The sequence below is a fragment of the Homalodisca vitripennis genome, chromosome 2 (genome assembly GCF_021130785.1).
Source record: "Homalodisca vitripennis isolate AUS2020 chromosome 2, UT_GWSS_2.1, whole genome shotgun sequence".
In the NCBI taxonomy this organism is placed as follows: Eukaryota; Metazoa; Arthropoda; class Insecta; order Hemiptera; family Cicadellidae; genus Homalodisca; species Homalodisca vitripennis.
The window spans coordinates 73,663,652-73,690,180 of record NC_060208.1 but is presented as its reverse complement, the minus strand read 5'-3'; the positions used below and the strand labels follow the sequence as shown (position 1 = coordinate 73,690,180).

Here is a 26,529-nt window from a genome sequence, read left to right as displayed (position 1 = left end):
AGTAGAGCTCAGTAATGGCTTGGTAACCAGCATTATCTCCATAACACTTGTTATGCCATTCTGCAACTATTGTTGTGAAATAACCTGTTTTGCAGTTTTTAGTGTACCTCTGTACTTAGCAAACTGTTGACAACAAAAACATACCTGCAGATAGTGTTGGTTACATCTTTACAACACTAAATACTCTAGCATGCTGTGGGTAAAATACTAGAAGCAGCAATGTTGTTTGATGAATACCATTCTATTATCAATAAGGTTCCAGGGAATCTGATGATTAAGGAATATCTCTTATTAAAGAGTGGATAGGGATATCCACCCATGGAAGATTTTGAAAAAAATACCTCCTAGATATTGTGTTATTGACCACTTTTTACTTAAGCTTTGAATTCTCCCATATGGAAAAGAAAGCACTCACTTGTATATTTTAATTTATGTTATGTAAGAAATTGTTTTAAGCACTGTTTTGATCTATTAAAATATTATGTAGGTACTTTACTGTTACATTTTATGGATGAAAAAACAGAAAACCAATACTAAACAGATAAAAATTGTATTTATATAAATATCAAAATAATGTAAACAGAGATAAACACTTTAACAAATATGTTATTTACAATACTGACAACAAATTTTATTACAAGTCAAGGACATTTAGAAAAGCTTAATTTAATTTGTGTACTTGTTTATTAACCTCATTGCATGCACTGAGCATTTAGAACATATGTGGAAACATGCTGGAGCTAAAAGTCAGGTGGACTTACTTACTGTAAATAATGCTTGGTAGCCAACAAAAATTAGCATCCTCTCATACAGTTGTGTTTTCTCCCACAAGGCCCCCTCATCCATCACGTGTAGAGTATTGTGTACTTGAAACTCCCAACTACTTCATTAGATCACAGCCGGGATTGTTTGAAGTGTACAGATGGTGCATTTTAACTATCATTTATGTTATAGTATATAAATAATGATAAAAATGTCATTTTATATATGTTTCATAGGTATATTATTCGTTATTATAAGTTGTAAGAATTATTTATTTGAAATTCTCTCATATATCTATAAATAAATACCTAACATAACTTTTTTATTTACTAATGCACTGTTTCATCTTACTGCGCGCCACAACTAAATAACTATTATATGAAAACTTGAGAGGATCAGTGTGCTATAGGCAGTCCATTTATAGTGTTCCAAGTATTAATCATTGACTAGTATTTGGTAAAAGGTTGAGATAGGTCCAAATTACAACAAAAAATTTCATTTAATACTGGTGACAAAATTATGATATGGAGTATTTATGAAAATTCAGCAAAACAAATTAGGTCAAAGTAATGCAACGATTACTGGGAATAAGACCGTTGAGCTTCTAAAGGTGAAGTGTCATAAATCAACTATTTAAATAAAAAGTATATATATATACTTGTTATTTAAATAGTTGGTATATATATATATATATATGTATGTATGTATGTATATATATTATTATAAAATAATTTGACAGTATTAATCAGCTGAATTTCACGTATATAACTATCCCAGTATGAATACTAAAACAGCTGAGAAGCGAGAGAAGCAGTTCCAATGGTCTATAAAGGGACAAAGAGAGAGTTCACAAAGCATAATGATCATTCTGTGTTTGAAATTTATTATTAACAATGGATGATTTCAAAAGGTTTGGACATTTGCCATTGTCAATGTTTTAAAAAATAGAACACTACTTTTTGAGGATTGAAATCTATCCTCTTTCTAAGGTTCCATAAAACCTCAAGGAAACAGATTAAGCATACACACACAAAAAAACTAATTAATATCTTAATGATGGACTTGTCCAAGTCATGGTTGATAACAGAATAAGGTATGTTTTAAAATCAATTCAAGAATATGATTGAGGATAATGTGACAGTAAAGACATGATTGCAACTTGCTTTAGTTATCCTGAATCCACAGGTAAATGAGTTTTACCTCAAATATATTTTATCAAACCGAGTGACCATCAGATGGCTAAACTTAATTCTAAAGATCAACTATTTTCACTTCCCAAATTCTAAACTAAAAACTTGTTAATTAATATTAATATGTTAACTTTTTCCTCACTTTATCAGTTTGAGTATTCCCTGAAATTTGTTCAATTAAAAAACAGAAATTTAAACTTTTCTTTATAAGTTTTCCTACCGAACGTAAAAGATCCAGGCTGGTTGGCGAACTCGTAGTAGAACCTGTCACCATTCCTCCAACGCCTGAACTGTTCCCCGATTATACACTGGAAGGTAGGGCCCACGAGAGCTCCTGGAGCCTGAGTTTCCAGCATACCTCCCACGTAAAGGTCCACATCATTTACCCTCTGGTACTTGGCAGATAGCCGTGAGACTGCCTGTCCACAAATACAGCATTACTTAGAGAATGTATCTGTGTAAAAACTCAACTAGAAATTCAAGTATCAACATTTTCTACTATCAGAAAAATTTGTGATTATTTTGTGTGGCAGAAGAATTTTATTAAGGATAGTGTCCTTTTTACAAAATGCTTGAGTCGATTTGAAAAAATTATAATCAAATCTTTTTTATAATTAATCTATACACATTTACTAGTGAGGATATTTATAAAAAAATGGAGAGGTTATTAAGTATGATTACAGTACAATTAAACTATAATTTTTTACATAAGATTACTTTATTACTTACCTCAAAATATTTCATTTACAGTAGCTAAAAGATTACATCCATTGCTCAACATCGTATCAAAATGATAGTTACTCCAATACCATGCATACTAACATCACTTGCTATTACTCCTCTACAAATTATTACTAATATGTGTAAACTTACCTGTTCTGGCATTACATCCAGCAAATCTTTAAATCTTACAGCTTTCGGCCGACCACAGGCAACCCTAAACTCATTGTAAACAGGCAAACCATGATCTCTGCCTCGCTGCATGTCAATGCTCTCCAGGTCTGTACCAAACTCTCTTGTAGATTTGAACAGCAAATTGGTAATCTGCAATGGAGCATGTGAAACATGCCTAATGTTTGATAAGTTTAACACAAAAACTCTTAACATGTGTAAAAACTTTCAGAATGACTCTCGTATATTACAAAAATATATAACATAATGTTTCAAGGATTGAAATGTATCCACTTCCTTAAGTGTAACAAATTCTAAGATAGTAAGCAAAGCAAGAAATTGTAGTTATCTGAGAAACTTAAAAATAAATATTTAGGTTAGTTCAAAAGCAAGTCTTAATTTAAACAAACAAAATATTTTCTCAATTATTTTGGTTAGTAATTTTTGTTTTATTTGATTTCTTTATTTCAAGACGAAGAACATTTCATTTTAATAAAACATTTTTATTACTGCTAGTAAAGAAACTGATATACCAGTTTTGCTATTACAGAGTGAAAGGAAAAACTATTGCATCTGATCTATGATGTTATACAGTCAGCAAAATGTTAGAAATTTAACATAAAATTAAACCTGCAGAGTATGCATTTTACTCTGTAATAAACACCATTGTTTTTGTTAGGGGGCACTCCACCCTAGAATCGATGAAAATGCCAAAAATTTACAAACTTTTTTGTCCTAGTTTTGTCCCTTGTACTTTTCTGAAAAATTTGATATTTAACAAGTACAGTTCAAATGCCTATAACTTGTTTATTTTATCTCTAAATGAAACGCTACCACTTACTTCAGGCTAGCAGCCATCGCCTTTCTAGGCTGTTTTCCGAAAGTTTGGTTTTCACATGTTTTCATTTGTTGTGGTAGACATAACTTAAGTTGTATTTGAGATAGCCTTATAATTTTTTTTTATTTGAAAGAGGACATTTCATTCTGTAACCTGTAGTATGGATTTACAATTAGTTCCTTCAACAAACATTTTTTAAAAAGTTACAAAAATAATTTTGTAAAAATATTTTGAACAAAAAGTAAATTACTTTTTTTTACAGAAATATTTTATATAATTTAGTATCCATACTATAGGTAGCACAATGAAATATCCCATTCAACATAAAAAATAAATTATGAGGCTATCTCAAATACAACTTAAGTTATGTTTGTCACAGTAAATCCTAGTTTTATCCGTAAAAAGTTACCCCCAGCGGGGAGAGGGGGGGGGTGAGGGACCAAAAATTATGGCTAAAGTTACCCATAACTAACACTCATATATAAAAAAAAAATAATTAATTTTGCTACAAAAATAAAAGAAAAACAATTTTGGGTGGAGTGCCCCCTTAAAACACATACTACAACTAGTTTGAAATATAGACTAAATTTATTTTATATAAACCAACAGATTAGAAAAGAAGTCAAGGGCAGAAAAATTAAAACAGTTATAGGGAATGAGTAAGAATTATCTGGAACAAATTTAAGCTACTTTAAACACTGTTATTTTGCCCTTACTATGACTTCCCCAGAGCAGGTATAAGATTAGAAAGTTAATACCATAAGACACTAAGGTTATAAGAGGGTCACGAGAGTTCCACTGATCCACTGATCAGCATGTTCCACTCTTCTGAGATGATATCTGTTAGTTTGGGGGAGAGGAGGATGGATCGGTCAATATTTTTGATTACATATTGTAGCTGTCAGTATTTTAGTTACAGAGAATGCAATAAGTGAATAAGTTTGTCAAAATTTTGAACTCTTTCTGTCATTATTCATGCATTTACAGAACGTTTCAAAGGTTAGGCCTATGTGTTTGACAGAACAGTGTTTTCACTATGGTTGACCAGACAAAATGTATTCAATTATAACACTTGTACCAAAGACAAAACTTGATGTTCCCAGTCACAGACTCAGTGAAACAGCAAATCCTGTTCAAATAAATAAAATTAAATTTTTCAATAAACTTCCTCTTTCAGCAAGAACCATTCCTTTGAACAAATTTAAAATAGTTTTGGATGATTGGTAGAGAATCTTTTTTACTCAATTCAAGAGTTTATGGGTAGAAGTAGAAATGTATGTATATGACCTGAATATGATGTATGGTATAGATATGTGATTAATTTAAAGTTCTTACTTTGTTGACAGTGCCTATTTCAGATGTAAATGTGATAAATGGCAAAAATTATTTGATTTTATTGGTAAATCGCAATGCTGAGATCACAAATATGAATACCAGTTATCTTATATTTAAGGAAGGTGACTAAACTGGTGAGAGTAGAAACTGGTTGATGGATGGGACATGTATTGCAGGTTTTTTGTGCCATACTTCAATAAGATTTTTGGTGTGGGACGAAGCTTTGGTGATGTTAAATTTTTTTTTGAGGACCTTTTTGGATAAGTCAAGATTTAAGGTGGAGGTGGAAGATAATTTTCTCTAGTCAGATTCGATTCCTTACAACTTTGGTGGGTTAGCTTTTACTGTGAAAGGTAAGCTTTATCTAGAACAAGGGGACTGGAGATAATGTACAAGGTTGTGAAAATTGGATAAGTAAGCACAATACTGAGTGTTTATGGGTTTGATGTGATGCCAGTCATGAAAACACCTCCCCAAGGTTAGGAGCTACATCTAAATTAAGGATGATGATACTTTCAGATGAGCACTGCCTACTAAAAATAAGACAAGTTTTGAAGGGTGTAACAAAAGGTTTCAAGTTTGGATTTGGTATCACTAAAAATCATGAAAATGTTGTTGATAATGTAGCAAGAAAAAAATATGTTTTTTATAGAGGAGATTTTCCTCTAGCCTATCAAAAAGAAATTGGTATAGAAAGGGAAGAACCCATGCCTGTGCTTATGAACTGAAAATGGTTGTTACTGGAACTTTTGATATGATTTTTCTTTGCAAGTTGAATTTGGACAAGCTGCATAAAGAAGACTACAGTGAGAAAAATGTATAGACTATTAGTACCTTGCAAAACGCTTTTAAAGGCAGATTAAGCATAAGTATAAGACATTCTGAACAAAAAACTCTTTTTTGTTATGGAGTTGTTGCTGGCCACAATGGGCTTATCAAGAAGTATGGTTTGTTTGGGGGTATTTTGAAGAAGATAGAACTTGGGTGGGGTAAGGTTTTAATTTATACGTTATGTTATGTTGAAGTTAGGTTTTAAATTTGAACTTTTTCGGAGTGGAGTTGTTTTAGAAGGTCATTGTATTCATTTGATGGGTCAGAATAAAATGATTTGTAAGTAGACGTATTAGAAAGTATGATGGGTTTACTGACATGATTGGATCTGTTCATAACACTAGTGGATCATTTGCCTTAAATGATTTGTTTGGTATTGTACAATTTTTCATTTAAAAGAAAGCTGCAGAAAGAACTAATAGAACCAATACTATAGGAGCTACAAGATAGCATACATGTATTATTTAAAAATCATTAATGATGTGATATTTTAGTCTAAAATGGCTCATTAGAATGTTTACATTAGTAGTTTACAGAATAGCTATATTCAAAATAAAACTGATATGCAAGAGCAAAGATGCTAAACAATTTATCAGACCACTTAGGAGCTAAAAACCCTGTTAAAATTAAGAAGATAATTTGAATATAGTTGCAAGACATGACTTTCTACACTGTAGTTGTTCTTTTCTTGGAGAAACTTTTAAAGAGATTGAAGTTGTACTCTTCTTGCGCTTTATGACTTTAGTACCTGACTATGTAATATTTCTCAATACATTTTTAATAAATAATATTGATTCTCTTGAGCTCAAGATTCAGGTTTAGTACTAACCGATGTGGAGAAGAATATATCCATACTCTGAGCATTCTGTACAGCAAGGCCTCTCAGCAGGTTATCAAACATACCAGGTTCTTGTATTAGGGATGGACGGAAAAAGAAGTCATCAAGTAACAAAGTCTTGAGCGGCTGTTGGTTATCGTCGAATAGACTGAAACATTGCTTGATTATACTGTTTGTCATTTTCTGTTATATACAAGAGTAAAATATACCTGTGATCTTAGTATAGATATTTGACATCATTAAAAGTGTGACAAGATATAGAGACATTGCAGTCAAAACCTACAATACAGTCTCTTTTCAGCTGGATTAATAAAGTAGGGTAAAATTACATTAAAACCTTAATTGAACATATAATTATGTGATTCGTTTTTTATAAATTTGAAATAAACATTTTAACCTCTACAGAATATTTTTAATTGTTATCAGTTTATATTATTTACACTCTATGTTTAATCTGTAAAAATATTTTTAGTTTACATGGCCATTAAAAACAGCACAGAAGAAGGTTAACAAGATCTGAAACAATAGAACCATCCCTTAATGATAGAGGACCCACCAATGAAGAAGATAGAGTGGTCCAGGACTGGAGACCTAGCATGGAGGGTTAAAGTGCTTTTATGTAGCCACAAATCTCTCTTCACCGCTCCCACCCCGAGGGCTAGTTTCTGCCCCACAAACAAACATATTCTTCCAATAGAGCCATAGAAATGCACCTCAAAAATTTGTTCCTATTTTTCCTTCCCTGAATGGAAAGTTTACAGACTTTGCTGGAAAACTTATCACTCCCACTTGTTGCACACGTGAACAGGGAGTCTCATACTTACTCAGCTTAAACAGAAATTCTCAGAGTATTTGTCTCTCAAAAGGTGCAGTTAGGTCAACAATAATCACCAGAGATGGTGATCAGAGAGTAAACCCACAAAAATTTTGTTGAAGTCAGTGGGTACTTAGGGCTACCCAAAAATTGTGGAGAAGAGAACAACTTCTTGGTTGTGTCTGTAAAAAAGGGTACTGGGAACAACGTTTTTTCCAAACTTTATAGACTTATTTTAGTCTTACCTTCATTGTAATTCAAACAAATGAAACAATCTGATAAATATGTGGTTGATTAGATGCTTAGTAATGATTATGTGCTAGTAAAATGATTGAAAGAAAAAGGACATTTTAAAGGCAATGAATCCATAGTTAGTTTTATTAAACATGAAAAAACTAACAAAATCTCCTGAATAACAAAACTAAAATTGACTTCCAGATACAGATTCCTTTATTTTAGTTACAAAATAACGAGGAAGAAACCGACAGTCAAAAAACAATTATTCGGTTGTTACAGTCAGAAAAATGATCAGCTGATATTAACAACCTTCAGCAGAACAATGGAGAATCTTCCAAATCTTTAAATCACAAGAAAGAGATGAAGTCTCCTGACAGTACCAGAACTTTCATTTGGCGCCACCTCAGTTTTGAAAAGAGAGTTGTGAAAAAGTGAAACAGGAAAGTTAAACCTCATTGTCACCTCAAAGCTGTTCTTCAGATCCTCTTAAAAATGAATGTAATGCTGTTGCATTTGCTAAAAGAATGTTCATAAACCATCAACCTTTTCAAAAACTTCTCAGAAGGTAAGCATTAAGTAAGGTTTTATATTTTGTAATAAAGAAGAATAGTTAGCTGAATATCACAGAATGGACTGTTCATACATTTCAAAGTGTCAGCAAGAGTGGATTGAAAAAGCTTTTCCCAAGCATTTAGATGTGGAAGAAAGCTAATATAAAGTAGAAAAAGGATCCAAGAAAGTTACCTAATTTTGCAACTTAATGGAAACTGATATGAAAACACAAAAGACTCTATGTCTTAGTGCTATGTACTGCAGCTGTACCATATTAAGGAAAAAAGGGTATCCAGTATACTTGAGCTTGGTTCGTCTATAATGAGAAATATGGCGAAGAGAAAAATCACTAAACAATTTTATACCTCAAAATTCTCTATTATGATAGTGCAAAAAAAAAAAAAAAAAACAATCTCAGCATGCCATGTTTAAAAAAAAACCAAGACTCTCCAGAGTCAGATGTACTCACCTGACCTGACCTCACTCACTCTACTTTTCTTTCTACAGATGAAGGCATATGAGACAGAACATTGTTTTGATCAAAGTGGAACACATAAAAAATGTGTGAATCCACCGTAACCAAAAACAAGCAAGCAAAACTGTTTAGGAAAAAGATTCACATTTATTGGGTATTAACTTAACTAAAATGATAATAATGACGAGTGAAAATATAAATATACTGTAAACAAGATAATTGCACAATACTTTCATACTGTAAGAAATACATTACACATGCACCTAGCACTTCATAATCAGGATTATTGTTATACCTACAAAACAGGATAGACAATTTAAAATTTTTCCAGTAATTACTTCAATTATAGCTCCTTACACCATTTCCCGGGGAATCATACTGTGGAAGGACCTGTAGGCTGCTGTGGTGAAGGCATTGACCGTTGATGGGTTCAGGAATGGATCGTAATCATTGAAGGACATTTTTTCATCCCCTTGCCCATCCTCTACGCCAAGTTGTTTAATAAACTCCTTTCCTGATAACAGGAGGAACAATCAAACAATAGTAATAATTTAATCATTCAGGAAATAATGAATTAAAAAAAATTACAACCTATCTTTTTCAATTATTTAGATATTTAATCAATGACAATGTCATTCATCTTGTTCAATCCCATGGCCATCAATGTATTGGCCATAAATGTTGAAAAATAAAAGGACATACATATCTGTTTTAACACTTTGACTACCAAGAGTCTCTGTGTCTGATAATGTGAGTGTCATTGCGTACCACTACTGTTCTCCTCGGTAGCGAAACGTGTTAAAACATTATATATTGTTTGGACTTTTTTAACTCATACAATAACAGAATTGTATATGTGTAAAAGTGATTTTTCAGCTTACAGTTTATTGAAATACACCAGTTTACAAAAAAATACAGTAAAGGAGTTATAGAGAATTTGTTTGTTCTGATTCAAACCATCAACTTATATAATGGTTACAAATACTATGTTAAAATAAAATCATTCATTAATCTCAATTTTGAGATATCTCAAGATATTAATTGTGTTAGAAATGTTTTGGCACATTGTGAAAAAAAGTAAAGCTAATTTTACTACTTTGGCATTAACAAATAATAGAAATTGTATTAAAAATTAATAAAATAGTTTGTGCACACTTTCTAACAATGATTCTTGGTGAAAACTTCATAATTTTGCTTTTGATAAAAAAAAAAAAACTGCTGCTAGTATGTCAAGATAACTAAAATAATTACTTCTTAATTGGGTAAACCAAATGGAAATCCAATAATAAATAAAACTAACCTAAGATTATTGGCAGGTAATCATTGTATGTTATCCTTTGTACCACAGCCACTAAGATCCGCCTAGCTTCTTCGTACAGGATCTGATCATCCCACATGGGATTGAGATGATACAACTGATCACAGAGGCGGTTGTGTTCTCTCAACAGCAACACCTGCAGTACTGTCATACCAGTGTTCTGGTTGCCCCTATCATCACCTGCAACCATAGATTACTGTTACAAGAAACAAGACTATCATTCGCTCTTCTGGCAAAATAAAAACCTTGTTGGATTGTTTATAATCTTATTTAATAAAAAATTTTACTGATAGCACTAGTTGAAAACAGGTTCTCCACCTATTCCACTGTTACATAAACTGGAAAAAACTGGTGCTTCTGTGGTAGAAGCTCATGTCATGTGCACAAAACATTTTGCTGTCTAAAAGGTTATTTTACTAATATTTATTTTGATATAGTTCAGTATTGTATGAACATTGAAACATGCAGGGAACTTAATTTAAATCCTATGCAGATTAGACAGGAATTAGGCTTAATGTAACAAATGTAATGCAAAGCAGGCATGGCGGTTATCGCAAGATAACAGAGTCAAGCAACATTGAGCTTGGCTGCTGCTTGGGTGGGCTGGGTGATCCAATCCTTGCAAGCAGCCCACCTATCATCAGTGTACATTAATCCCTAAATAAATAATAAACAACTAAATATACACATGTGGACCATTTAAACAGATGTTAAATTTATATGACACAGTTGTAATTTTGATTAGTATTCTGTATTTAATATTTTTTTTTAATTGGATTTTTCTTATTTTTCAGATTGCAATTTGAAATGTCATGAGGAGCTTTATTATAATTTAGATAGATATGTAATTCTTCTTTCGTGTTCAATTTTTATCCTTTCTTTTCGATATCTAAAACTTCCATGTTCTTTTCAACATTTGTGTAGTTATGGTCAGTTTCTAATAAATGTTCAGCAAAACTCGATTTTATTGCAGAAATATTATTTGCTTTCAAAGCCTGTATATGTTCTTTAAACCTTTTATTCAAATTTCTACCAGTTTGTCCAATATAATAGCTTTTACAGTCACAACAGTTAATTTTGTATACTCCAGATTGTTTGTATGATTCTTGTTTGTTATAATTTTAGTTCACTTTGTTTTTAATAAATGTAAATGTACTAAACAAGAAATAATACATCTTAAAAGTGTTTAAGAAACAGTAAGAAATCAAACCACTTGAGCCAACATGTAAATTTAATACTAAATTAGCACTACTTTCAATATGGAATACAATGGATTACATTGGTAGAGTTAAGAGTGCCCTAATACAGTACCTGTAAGGTAGCACACCCCTTCTCTCTGGCTGTCACAGTCTCTCTCCGGCATTGTGGAGTTCGGTGGAAATTCTCGATTGTCAGGAGTCACTTGCACCATTAGTTTTCCGTGGGTGAATGTGCGAAGAGATCTGGCTGTATCTTCATCACTGCCATAGACGAAACTTGCATCCACAAAGTGTGTCACAGATGCAATCTAATTCATAAATCGTTTTAAATATTTCGGGAAATACACATTATTTAAAAAGAGGGATGTGTAGGAAAGAGAGAGACTGAAAGAGAGAGTTCTGTTTTAGGTTTTGTAGAATAAAAATATATACATATAGGTCTCATTTGTCCAACAAGTCAACTTCCGTTTCTTTAAATTCACTTTCTAAGATATTTCCAGTGCCATAGATGAGTTTTCCTTGTGCCCTGATCAAGAAAATATATACCAATAAAAATCAACTTAAATCAAAAAGCATCTACTTTTGGCTCTTTTAGTTTACTTCCTGTCTAAGATATTTCAAGTGCCATAGTTAGTGTTTGCCTTATTGACCTGATGAAGAAAATATAATTATATACTTAGATATGACTAAAAAGAACTTCAGTAAAAAATGTCAGCTCCGGCATTTAAATTCACTTGCGGTTTAATTTATTTATGATTCCGCAGTTACGTTTATGTTGTTGCACCGTCTAAGAAAATAAATACCTATCTGAGTTTCGGCAACCAACTTATATTAAAAAGCGTCTACTTCCAGTCTAAGATATTTCTACAGCTATAATTGGTTTTTAATGTTTTCTCCTGTCAAGAAAAATTTAAAGACTACTTTGTTCAAAAATATCCACTTCCATCACTTGTGCTCTTCTTCCGGTATAAGGGGAAGAGTATACAATCTCTTTATTTTTCTTAAGTTACAGTATAAATGTCATACACAATGTTAAGGGAGCCAGTTTTGAGTGCCCTACATGCAAACCTTCACAACTTTGTTCATTGAAATGGGATTTATAACAGCGTTTAAATAGTTTTTTTAATGCTGGTTTTAATTCTTCAGTAGTAAAAATTAGATAGCTATGTTTTTGCAATCTGCATTACACTAACTGTACAAATACAGTTACAAGTAATATTTTCTAAAATTAAATTTAAACAAATGTTTCTGCCTCTTTGGTGGACTTCAGCTGAAAGTGTCAACAGTTTTTTTTAGAGTCAGTTGCCTTTAAATTACTTGTCAAAAATATTATCATTATTTTTCCAATTCTCATATTTTCCGGAAAACTATTCCTGTTTTTCTCTTCATCAAAACATTCTCTACACTTAACGAATGTTAAAAAAAAGAATTAACAGGATTGGCCAAGCCTTTCCCAAGAATACCGCTTAGCAACGCATTTAGTGGTACATTTTTATTTATTTAATTTTTTTATTTTTATTTATTTAAATTTTCTAAGAAAAAAGCATAAAAAGAGAAAAAAAGTACATCTCAATATAGACTTCTGTTATCAGACATGATTTGGAGATATCTGTTAATAGTAAAATCTCTAAGAGTTATAAAACCTTGATGGAAGTATATTCCACATTTGATCTTAAAAATGCTTAATGTTGATAATATTTCTCCTATAGTTTAGCTTTTTCCCAAATAATCCGATATTTTGAATTCGGATATAGAATGAATAAAGAAACATTTACATAATGTTAATCTTTATGTTATGTACTAAGATGTCAGTCTTAGCATTTTAGTACCTCTTTCTTTCTAAAGAGATACTAAACTTGAAAATCTTGAGTTAAGGGTACTTTGGAAGGTGTCGTCTAAAACTTGACCACTCAAAAAAGTAAAACCAATTTGACTATGCCATTAATATACCAATAAATAAATAATAATAATAATAATAAAGAGTTGGCAGATTATTTGATGAAACTCTAATGATAAAAGCCTTAATAACCTTTTTAAGGTTATTATCATTGCTCTAAAACAATCTTGGTAACAAACCTGTTGATGGGGTGAAAGCTTGCAACCTAGATCATCTGTAGTCAAGGATCGTACAAAATTGAGACAAGTCCGTTTGTACTGGCAGTAGAACGGGTCATTGTTTGGTACTTGGATGGGAAGACAAGATGAAGGTAGATTTTGGGAGCGACCAACACAGCAATCCAACCCTGTCTCTGTAGATGATGGCAGACCTGAACATCGTCACTAATTAATAACAATTCCAATTGCTCTTCTACTTAGAAAAATTAGTTTTAACTTTTTTGGTAGTGCAAGAAAAATAATTGCTCCAAATTGAGTTCTTTTATACTTACTGGTTTCTAAAATAAAAAGTTAAACTAAAAAACACACACAGGAAGATGGGTAATCTAAGCATTTCTGATCCATGCTTACATTACATTTTTTGTTTGTCTTGACACAGAGAACAAATTTACAAAATATTGCAGATGAGTTTGTAAAAACCATGTGCGCGCGCGCGCGCGTGCACACACACACACACACACACACACACATACATGCACACACACGCACACACACACACGCACTCGCGCGCGCGCGCGCGCACACACACACACACACACACACACACACACACACACACAGGTGTTACAAAACTCTCTACACAAAAATTTAGGATATTATTCCTTGGGTGAAATGAAATATCTATTGCAACCATTAACTTATCTCTTTTTTACCATCTTTCTGTGTGTTATTTTTTTATCATTTCAAAAATATGTCAACAAACTTCAACCAAACTTTAGTAAACTCTTTATGTTGACAAGGGCTGTAAATAAAACAAAATGGCAGAAATTTTAAATATTTGTCCTAAAATACCTTAAAAGTACAACTTTAATAAAAAAATCTGTTTGTATAAAATATGTAAACAAATCAAATTATACCTTAAATATTGAAATTGGTAACAAATAAATGACTGACTGGTTATCCAATAAAAGGCTGACCATCCATGTCCATCTCAAGTTTCTTCTTCACAATGTAAGGGTCTGACAATGTAGCAAAAGTTAGTGTAATGTGTATTATACCCTATAATACTATATAGAGAGTTTTTTCAGATAAAAGTAACTTCGATTTATTTAAATAACCATTTTAATTTTTATATATATATATATATATATATATATATATATGTATAATTGTATGTGTTTGAGGTAGTTAAGCTACATGCACTACTGTGTCATACGTTAAAATGTCATATTCAGTTTGTTTACAAACTTATTTATTTTGAGATTTTCTCATTGCCATCATTGTTACCCATAAGACCAATGTAAACATGTTCGCAATGGTCAGCCAAATCCCATGGAGTGACATGTACCATCACCGAACTCAGTGTTATCTAAATGCTTCATGCACACTTTCAATATGTTACTATAGTCTATAAGTAAGTTCTTTCTCAAAATATCCTGTGGACAGATAGACAGACAGAAATTAAATAGTTCCATCCCCTTAATTGATAGACTTTGCTAATGCTCAGCCAAGCAATTAATAATCCTTTTTAAAGATCAGCCAAACCTTAAATAGTAACAAGCCTACAACAAAACCCATTCAACACATTATTCATCTCAGAGGTGACATCCTGTTCTGAAGAAATAAATCAACAAGTTTACTCATTACATTTTGATATCTAAATGCAATGTAATTTAAAAATTGAAGAAAATTATAAACTAACCTGAGCTTTGCTGCACAATGTGGCTTGTATCATGAGCTACCAACTGACCCCATTGCATTACGTTCAGCATGTTCACAGAATCGGGTACATTCTTGTCCGGAAACAGCAATGTACGAAGTTGGCGGACATTGGGTAGTTCCTTACCACTCTTGGTCTTCCGAACCTTGCTTACACCTAGATACAGAATCTTCTGGTAAAAATGTTTCATGAAATAAATCTGCTGCATTTATGATTGGAGTGCCATTAATAATACAACTTGGCAGGAACTGTTGGGTTGGAGACTATGGCGGATTTACACATTTGCCGCTTACTGACTGCAACGGCCTCCACTCCTATCCCTATAGTCTCCTAGTTTTATGTATTTAACCAATTAAGCAGTTCTAGATAGATTTTTTCTCTATTGTTATGTTTCATATAATGGTCAGATATAATAGTGTTCAGCACTGATAGAACTATTGAGTATATTTGTAATGACGTTATCAATGGCAGTACATGATGTCGCTGTTACATGAGTCTGTGAATGCACAGAACAGATGAGACTAAAAGATTTGAGCAAATCTCTAAGCTGATGAGTTTGCTTATTATTCACATTTAAAACATTAATACTCTATTGATATAGTCTGTTATAATGAAATATTTATAATTATAAAGAAAATAAAGAAGAAGGCGCTCAAGCCTCTCAAAAAATTTAAAATGAACATAGTGGGTGGAGTCAGTATCCTGGAAAACAAAGTATTTTTTAGTTTTGCAATGTATTTTCAAACCATCCTAAAAAAAAATCTAAGAATGAAAGAAACAGGATTTTTCCGGACATTTGCCATTGTTCAGTGATACAAAAAAATCAGTAACACTACGTTTTGAGATCTGCAATCTGATCTCTTCTTCAGGTAAATAACTAACCTAACACATAATTACAAACTAGGTTAAAATAAACAAATCATACCAGAGCATTGTGAGACGCCTAAGTCAGGAATCACAACCACCATGTTCAGGGCCGCATTTACAAATTCGGCGCCCCTAGGCCTACAGACCAAAGAGCGCCCCCCCCCCCCAGAGGACTCTGATTACACTGACGTAGAAATCCAGTAAATTTCTTAATTACGTAATTTTGATGAAAGATAATTACAATAGTATATATATATATATATATATATATATATATATATACATATATATATATATACATATATATATATATATAGAGGAGTGTTTTGAATAAATAAAAGCAATGAACCAATGAATGAGTCAACGTCGCACCCCGGACCTAGTTGACCTTGGCCACCCGCCCCGCCGAGCGCCAACACCACCCGCCGCCGCAACTTTTTTCTTTTGTGTACTTTAAAATTTATGCGCCCCCTAAAATTTTGCGCTCTAGGCCTGGACCTAGTGGGCCTATAGGGAAATGCGGTACTGACCATGTTGTGTGTCAACTTCACTAACTCTAAAACATGCAATTAATAAAAAACTAAACACAACACTAATTATTAAAACTGAACTACAGAATACAGGTCACAACAAGTCTGCATTCGTCGACTAACCACCTTCGTCTGACCAGAGGCCAATAGCAAATGGCTATCATCACGGCAGAAACAAGATGGCGGCTACAGGTAATGCTGCGGCTGTCTGACCGAAGGGTCTTGGGTTCAATACCCAGGGAAACCAATACAAAATTGCAGACAGATTTGACCAGTTGCTTCCTAAAATTATTTTTTGTTATCATTGTTAAAGTGGCTTTGGCATAGAAAACATCCAAATAAAATAATACATTCCAATATTTATAAAACTTACCATCTTGATAGTTGGCTGGCAATAGTCGGACAAGAGCAGAACCTGCAACACCCCACATGGGGAAGATGAGATTGTTACAGGAGCCATTGAGGGAACGGTAACGCACAGTGCGGTCACAATCAGGAACATGGACACACTGGTCCGCCACATCCTGCTCTTGCTGGGGTTGAAACCCTGTATTCTCTTCTGATAATCTGCGAGACAAAATATTTCTTTGTTTAAAGTTTTTTGTTGATGATGGAAAGTTTGAAAGGATAACAGGATTTCGGACATTTGCCATCGTTATAGGTTATAAAAGGTATAACACAACATTTCGAGGATTTGAATAATATCCTCTTCGTCAGGTGGGGGAGATATTAATACATACAAAAATAACGTACAGAAAGAAGTAAAGAAGGGAAAGTAAAGGGTTCAAACATACCCAAAAGCTGCTTGGAGTCCAGTCCAGGCGTTGACTCTGCACAGGATGCAAGTCCTGAGCACAAATCACAAGTACGAGGATAACAATCACACATCACACTAGCACAGGCTACAGTGAGATACACTGAGTATAATTGTGTTATACCTTTTATAACCTACTAGCGGGCCCGGCGCGCTTTGCTGCGCATTTCAATAATTTTTTGCAAAAGTTGCCCGCGGCTTCGCACGCAATTTCCCGTTGAAAACAGTACACTATATTCACTTATTCTTTTTCTATCACATTCTAAACATTGCTGAAATAATTTATAGTCGTTCCATCGTGAGCCTCTTGGGCGTATTATGAAGGTATGTACCATATTCCTGCCTCTATCTAGCTGTTACCCACGGCTTCGCACGCAAATCTTAAGAACCGAAGTCCTTATATTACTTAGTAAATTTTTTTTTTTTACTATAATAAATTTTAGATTAAATTAGTTATATCTCCGATGCCACGATTGAGCTTGCTTTGTTGTCTCGATCGAGAGAATATGTACACACGGAGTTTTGAGAACCATACTTCTGTCAAAAAAAACAACTAAGGTTGATTTTATAACATTCTTTATATTTGTAGCCAACGTAAGATAGTAATTATGATATCTGCATTACTCTTCTGATCAAGCATGAGCATGGTTTATATTAAATAAATATTGCAGTTAAAGGTGAATTTTTACGTCAAATTTGAATTGTATTATCTGGATAGTAAAGTCTATGTTTAACAGTGATTGCAAAAACAGTTTAAACAAAATTTGTCGTTTCTCTTAAGCTTACTCTATGCTTTAAAACTATAAGTGTAATATATGTTTACAAAGAACAGCTGATTAAAAATTTGAAAAGACGTTAACATATGTTTGCTGCAATGCATTTCTTATGGGTATTTCTGTAACCAGTGGGGCGGAATCCTGAATCGTGAAAGGGATGGGCATAGCTTATAAACCTTCTCCGTGGAAAAATACATATACGTACAAATTTTCATCATGATCGGTCCAATAGTTCACGATTCCATAAAGGACAAACATACAAACATTCATTTTTATATATATATAGATAACGATGGCAAATTTCCGAAATTCTGTTGTCCTTACAAAATATTTGTCGGTTAATTAGTCTAATATTTAAAAATTAACTCTTTAAGCACAATGCTTGCACATAAAATACTAATTACTAATTTACAAAATACTAATTTTTAACCATGATACATTAAAAGCGAAATGTTTCGGTACTAGAAATCCTAATTTAAACAAAAACAGCAATTACTGGCAATATTCTGAATTCAAGAGACACTATAGCCAGCAAGATGTCGGGATTGGTGGTCTGACCCAGGTTCAAAAACTATTTCAGGCCCTTGGGACTGTTAAGTGTAGTGCATTTATTTAAAGTTTTCTGGCCTGAGATATACCTGGTAGAAAGGCCTTAATTGTGGTTGACTTGGGTGATATTCAGTGGAATAAGTGTATTGTTATACAAACATGATATGCTAAATGTTCCACTTGTTTTCATCATTATAAAAACTCACATTGGGTTTGTTTACATTTGGTGGTTATATAAAACTACAACCTTAATAGCATAAACATAAACATAGCATTGACTGGATAAACATAGCATCATACCAAAACATACATTTTATGGTTTAGAGTAACCAAAGAATTCACAAGGGAAGAGACTCAATCTCTTAAAAAATGAAATAGATATTTAACAAAGGCTATAATGCACTGTTTATGCAGATCTCCTCTTCTGAAATAAACATGTTAACTTGACTCTGTATCCTTATTCTGCAATATTTTCTAAAAAATAAGAATCTAATTTTTTTAAGTTAGTTAGCTGTACAAATCTTATAGAATTATTACTTTACAGAAAAATGGTTCTTTAATATGTTAATTTTAGTATTAGGAATGTTTCTCTGTATCATTTTGAAGTTTATTAAACTGGTTTTATAACATTATTACATTTGAAGGGTTTGTTGATATATTTGAACTATAAGTCAATATTATTATTGCAAATATTTATAGCAATTAGTTGAAAACACATTTTTAATGTCTGTTGCAGCTCTGTATTCATTTTTTAAAGACAAACAAATTAGTGATTCTTCTGAGAGAACTCACCTTTACTTCCTAGTAGAAAAATTCGGCTACTTCTTTGTACAGGTTTCTAAAAATGTTTAAAATCATTAATTAAATTGCCACTGTTGTGAAAAACTACAAGCCACTAAAAATTGATTGAAACAACACAAAAGCTTACATTTATAATTGTAACTAGCATTTTCCAGGAGTATTGACTAACAAGAAAATTTGGCTAGTTTTATAATTTGGTGACTCGCCTTTGAGATCTGAATGCTCTATAAAAGTACTTTTTAATTCATGGAATTTAAACAGAACAAAGATAATAACATGTTTTGCAATACTATGCTAGTCATTAGTTGTGGGTTAGGAAGCCAGTATAAAATGAGAATATTAAACATAAATGTCATTTTATCATTTGTATGCGGTATTGACTTTTATTACAAATATTTGGTTACCCGACTCTGTGTGCATCGATGTCGATAGGAAACATGCTGGGATAGTGAACTGCGGAGGTGATGTTGGATGGCCTGTTGTATGTGTCCTGCAGCTTTGTGGGTGAGCGGCAACACTGTGTCAAGTAGTGCAGGTACTCCGTTGTATGGGGTTTTACCCTCGGGCAGTTCTTAACTTTTGTAGCTTCGTTCATCTTGTTACCCCTGGCCTCTGCATCTGAAATAAACTTTCTGTATTTTTATTTTGAAGATGTTTGCTATTCTATTATTATTTATATGTAATCTTTTTTTTCCAAATATTTAACCCTTCAAGATGGTTCAATAGATGCTTAAGTGATCCAAATGTATTACCAGGGGCAATTTGACAGATGATTAATCGAGAATAATTAAGGTATAGCAAAATCGTAAGTGAGCTATCTGCACATCCAAAACCAAATCAGGATGGCCGCATTATCAAAGACAGAGGTTCTCAAAGTCAAGCGATCATCGATCCCCACCTAAAAACCTACAGTCTTCGAGGACCAACCTACTTAAAACTCCATTATGAGCTTTGCCCATAAAATTATACATACTTTTATTTTTAATTTGATTAAATACTAGGTAGTTTTTAAAACGTACGAAATATATCAATGTAGATCATTTATCAGTTACACATTTGCATACTTCATATTCATAAAAATTAGTACAGATCAAAAGTTAAAAACTGTTTTCCTCTACCAATTTAAATTCAATATTATTTATTTAATAAATTAAATTAATTAGTTAATTTAACTAGTTTGTTACAAATAATCAAATATGTTTATTAGTATCTTAAGATAGTTTTATAACATCTGTAATTATTTCAACAATATTTAGTATTAAGTAAAAGTTTTCCCTTTCTCTCTCGATGAACAATACTCATCACCATTGACAGAAGAAATGCATTTGTTTCAACAATTTTATAATATAAGAAGTTTTGGGAAGAGTTGTAGACATTTTAATCTAAAGCCTGGTTCAACACTCTTCAGTCAATTTTTCTTAACACTTTTTGTTACAAAGCGTAGAAAATGTTTTTTCACAAAAGTATTAAGTAGAAAAACGGACAAGATGAATGAGGGCTTTTTTTGTTAAATCTGTGAATTCTGACTAGGCAAGAAACTAAAAAGACACAAAATATTTTGTTCTTTGAAGATTATTTCCCAAGCCGTACTGCAAGGCAGATCTACCAGTTGATATTGTTCATTTTCAGAAGTCAGTAAGGCTGGCAACACCTTATTGTTTGAAAGGGTATCTTCTCCAGTCATTGTTTGCATCTAGTGCAGGAAAGTATTTCTTCAATGTAGTACTTACTAAGTTGGTCGTATGTTTGACAATCATGTCTTGATCCTCAAAAAGTAGACTATCTTCAGATTTGGTTAGAAACTGTTGTAACACAAGCAGTGATGTATAAGAATTGGTCATATGTTTGACAATCATGTCTTGATCCTCAAAAAGTAGACTATCTTCAGATTTGGTTAGAAACTGTTGTAACACAAGCAGTGATGTCAGGTAGTTCAGAAAAACATGTGAGAACCGTTCTTCGAGGAATCTAGCGAATATGCAAAAACAAGTGTTCATGTTCCTGTTTCCTGACATACCTGGGAAAAAACACAAGAGTTTAAGAGTCATAGCTTTATGTAGTTGACAATTTTGACGAGTTGTCAAATACAGTTTTTAGCTCATTTCCTTCATTCAAAGCGCTTCTCTATGTATTGAACAATGCGCTTCTTGCATCACTCTGGCCATTAATACAGTTTTATAACCCGCTATCTCTCCAGTTCCATCAGTAGCTAATCCTACACATTATTCCAATATAGTTAATTTTTTAAAATATAACCATTGACAGCTTCAAACACATCATTTGCATTGTTATATATTTCCTCTTGACAAAATAACACATCTTCAATTATATATTTTTCGTGTTTGTGATGGACAAAAGCTAGAAAGTGAGATGTATGTTTCTCGTCTTGTTGTAGCAACATTTCCGTAGATTTTAAACATGAAACTAATTGGGAGTGCACATATTTTGACATATCGTCAACCCTTCTCTTCACTGAATCATTTGATATTAAAATCAAACTTATTTCTTTGACTGCAGTCTCAACTAATATTATACTGCACATATTTTTTGTAGCAGCCATGATTAACTCCTCTCATACATTATAAAGCTTTTCTAACTTAGCAATCAACAGAGAAACAGCATATAATGCTATTGTTGCCTTTTCATTTGTAGTGCCTGTTGCAATTTGTTAAAATTTTAATCTTAGACTTTTTCATTTCATAAATTTTTGTCACAATACTTGCGTTTTTTGACTTTATTGGCACTAGCACTATATTTTGAAAAATATGACTTATCAAGGTTAGGTTGGGCAGGGTTCTATCTGCCATACCCATTAGTGTCAATTGGCACTTTACTTATGCATATAGTCTCTAACCAATGATCCACAGCGCACTTTGCTTATTATTAGTGACCTATACTCAATTTTATATTATAAATGTAATAATTATTATGCATATAAGAGGCAAACAAAGACACTGCACTGTAAGCACTGCAATGCCAACTAGTCACTAGTGAGTGAGTGAAGTGGATGTTTTGTTTGGTCACATCCCGCGTGACTCATTCCTTCTCCTCCCCCTCAATACGTTTCCGTAGAGGTGCTTACGGTGTAACGTCAAAGACACAGTTGCAGCCTACTCGTGCCAAGCTGCTAGCACTAAATTGTGCTTGACCAATACAATTATGGGTATTTAGTGTTTAGTATAGTTATCTAATTGCCAATTCATACTTGATTTTGTGAAATGTTATTCTTCAGAGTAGAAAGTGCTTTTCTTGTAAAACATAAAATAACGTTTATTAATAGCAGTCCATATATTTTTCCCCAATTTCTTAGGCTAGCACCGCGGACCCCTGGGAGTCTGCGGACCACACTGAGAAACTCTGGTCTAAGGTACCAATCATGGAGGCGGGAGCTGGTCTTGGAGTTACAGGTTCAATTCCCGAGCCAGACATTAGGGATTGTTGTGGTCTGGTGTACACTTATGAGAGTCACTGATCTATGGTAGAGCTGGCGGGAGGGTTAAATTAATGATGGTTGGCTTGGTATTCTTGTATAAAACTAAAATCACCTGTTGAGCATTTTTTGTCTTCACTTCTGAAAAAAAAACCGCTCGATTTGTGTTATTTCATATTGTTAAAGGCATTTATTGCCTATAATAATGACTATAGTAACAGAGTTAAAAACCATTTAAACCATAATAACACTAAATCGTGTGATAAAACTACCACGTTGAACAGTGCTTATAGATTTTAAAACAATATTCCATATGTATTTTGAAATTGAATATCAACTGATAAAATACCTACAACTTGTGCTAAAATTATTGGTATTTTAGTCCTTAAAAAATAATAACACAGAAGGAATTATCATTTGAAAGTTTTGAAATGGGGCACTCTTTTTTGAAGAGCATCTGCTCAAAGGATGGAATACTTCAAAATATAGTGTCTGTTTACATAAGAATATTCTATAACTTTCATTTTTGTTTTTAAAATTGGTCAAAATTTTTTATTATTTTGCATAAGTTAGTAAATATATTTTGAAGTTTGGATGTCATTAAAATGTAAAAAATTCTTAGTGGTGTCATAGACATGCAAGTGCTTGCAATATACACTTATGAAAGTGCAATATAAAATAAATAAAATATTACAATAATATAATATAATATAAAATGTAAACTTGTTTAAGATAAAAACTCTTTTTTGTAATTTGTAAAGAATCCAAAACACATTTGGTTAATAAAATTATCACCTACTAAATTTTGTTTGCTGTGACCTAAATATAAAGGAACTTCATTTTTGTGCACAGATACAGATAGAAATCATATAAATAGATAATGTAGGAAAAGTTGTGGTTTGCTAGCACAAAAACATATTTTGACTTAAGGTAGGACCAAACATTAACTTGTCATACATGCAAATAGAATATTGATACTCACTGAGGGTCATGAACCCAAGCACTAGAATAGACGCCAGGATAATGGACATTGCCAACTGCAGTCTACCCGTTGTTGTGCTTCCTTTCTTTCTCTATCACTCAACCCTACTCCATATTCATCCATCCTTTAGTTAATTTTCTTATCAACAAATTAAGCAATGTTTATCACTGTCATGTTCAAAAAGACTGTATGTAAAATAACTTTGTTTTGTCAGATAAGTTATCAGTAACACCTGCTAAATGAAACTTTCTGATAGATTAGTTTATAAGAATTAAATATTTATTGCCTTACTAATTATATTTATTGTTAACTTGAATCAATTCATTAATAATGCATTTAATTCTTTTGGTTCCTGTCTACATACACACAAACAAATTTAAATGAATAAACTCTAAAATATTACAAGAGAAGGACTACTTTTATAAGAAACAAAATAAAATGTCTACCTATACAATTATTGCATACAAAAACAATTTACGTCCTTTTAAATCAAATGTTTAATTAATACTTGAACTATCTTAGACCAGACAGAAGAATCATATAGTCAGAGTATGTTAGCTTTTTAGTGAGAGCACTTGTGTTTAATATGAAACACACAACATATTTAAACAACACATTTATTTATTTATTTTTTGTTGTGTGTATATTTAAGGAACATTATTTCAGCATTTATGCAAAATTTCAACACAATTACACATAATGGCTTTTATTTACAGGAGCAAAAATATCCAAACAATCATATCTAAATCACTAAATATTAAATTAAATCCCTAAGAGAAATACATGCCAGTTTTGTGGGTTACCCAGCTCGTGACGGTTCTTGTTTCTATTCTTGGTTTTCATTCCTTGAAAGTATAAACATCTGTGAACCATATACAGTACGGCAAGAGATCTTGCTCTCTGATCTCTGTTCACTATATTATACCATTTTATTGATTCAGTTTAGGAATAATTTAACCTTTACTTACCTAATCAGAGTCGTATCAGTGCAAAACAGATTCGCTATTCTCTCTATTCTTTCTCAACTTAAATAAATTGCAGCATGTGTCTGGTGCATTGCTTTGTGATTATATTTCTATGGTCAGCAGCTCATTGCACTCGCTTGTTTCCTCAAATAATAGTTATGGATGGAATGGCTCCATTGAATTAAGTTATTACTCAACCTTCTTGTTCTCCTTCAGCAACTGTAAATATTCATGCTACAATGACAGAGGAAACCAATACCAGGTACATTACATGCACATATTAATAATTTTTATCGTAAACTTGATTTTATAGTAAAATAAAAAAAATAAACAGAATATTTGTGTCCATATCTATCACTATAGCAAAAGTAATATAATATTATTGATATAATATTATTGTCATTGGGGTTTACAGTACACTACTATACTAGACATTTTTTGTTTCAATGGGAACTCTGGAATGTATATATTACCAACTTTTTAAATTGTTCTTTCCATTATAACCTATTTGGATTATCACAATCTGTTTAAAACAGCGATTCGGTTTAGTAACAAACTATTTGAAAATATTAGTATTCGAATTGAGTGAGTGGGTCACTCTGAAAATGTTGAGATACCAGCAGATAGTGCATACTGCAATAATCTTATCATTCTCATATGATTGTTCGTGTAATGGTATACCAGACAGAAATTTGAGTTCATCAATGTACAGGTTTGTCTGTTCTGAAAGATCAATTTCGTTAAGTCGTGGAATTTTCAAGAGAGCATTATTGGGTTATGATTAGGATATGAAGTCAGTTTGTCACAAGAGGATTGTGTTAAACATCTAAATATCTGTCCTGTGCCACTTAAGTGGTATTCAGAATTTTGAAGGAGCCATAATTCACATCAAAATGACAAACATTCGGGAAGTCTGCATTCTGCAATCACTCAAGAACACGTTCATCAGGTGTGTGTTATAATCCAAGAGGACAGACAAGGCACATATTTAATGATTGAGGTTTTCCTAGGGGTTAAATCCACAGCAGTGCAAATAGTCTTGCGTGACATTTTTAAAAGTCAGGAAATTGTGTCTTGATGGGTACCTTACAATTTGACACTTGAGGAGTGAGAAAGCTGTGAGTGAGAGAATCAGCCAGTAGATCCTCCCACTGGTTAATAATGGTGATCATCGAATTATTTCCAAAATTGTCACTGGTGATGAAACATACATACAACTTTATGCCATTCCAACTCAAGGAGAGATTTAATTATAGATATTTGAAGACAAGCCATCCCTCACAATGGTAAAAAGCACTGATCGATAAAAAAAGTAATGTACAATTTTCTTCAGGAGTACAGGATTGGTGAAGGCTATTAAGCTGGAGGGACAAAAAACTGTCACAGCAAGTTGGTACACTGTACAATGCTTGCCAGTTCTTTATGAGATGAACATAAGGGTTTAATTTTATACAACATTGCTTCTTCTCAACTCTCACAAAAACTGTTGAGATTTTGGCCACAAATAGCACAAAATGATGGAGCACTGCTTCATATTCACAAGATCTTGGTATGTGAGACTTCTGTTTATTCTTCAATCTGAACATATGCATGGTTGACACTTTTGTTCAGAATATGATATTAATTATGAGATTCATAAACAAATTGAGTGCTTGGGTGCTTGGAAAATCTGACTTGATTAAAGTGCATTGACAATGTAGGAGAATTACTATACCTAAGGTTTGATATATCTACACAAAATCTCTTAAAATATCTTAAAA

At 32.5% G+C, this 26,529-nt stretch overlaps 1 protein-coding gene across 3 annotated transcripts in view; it reads right to left on the bottom strand.

The window, feature by feature from the left end:
• LOC124354173 (peroxidase-like) overlaps positions 1–24,995 on the bottom strand; it is a 48,956-nt gene extending 23,961 nt beyond the window's left edge. The window contains exons 1-11 of one of the 3 annotated variants that reach the window (XM_046804439.1): positions 24,773–24,995; positions 19,797–20,010; positions 16,826–17,019; positions 15,038–15,211; positions 13,357–13,547; positions 11,393–11,588; positions 10,064–10,261; positions 9,121–9,277; positions 6,677–6,833; positions 2,826–2,996; positions 2,173–2,371 (exon numbers count right to left, since the gene is read on the bottom strand). In XM_046804439.1, coding sequence (XP_046660395.1) covers positions 2,173–2,371; positions 2,826–2,996; positions 6,677–6,833; positions 9,121–9,277; positions 10,064–10,261; positions 11,393–11,588; positions 13,357–13,547; positions 15,038–15,211; positions 16,826–17,019; positions 19,797–19,987 — 1,828 coding nt within the window. In that variant the 5' untranslated portion in view covers positions 19,988–20,010; positions 24,773–24,995. Of the gene's footprint in view, positions 1–2,172; positions 2,372–2,825; positions 2,997–6,676; positions 6,834–9,120; positions 9,278–10,063; positions 10,262–11,392; positions 11,589–13,356; positions 13,548–15,037; positions 15,212–16,825; positions 17,020–19,796; positions 20,011–23,804; positions 23,997–24,772 lie in introns of those variants that run through there. The other 2 variants (XM_046804438.1, XM_046804440.1) reach the window with 2 other exon arrangements.
• Between the last annotated feature and the right edge of the window lie 1,534 nt (positions 24,996–26,529).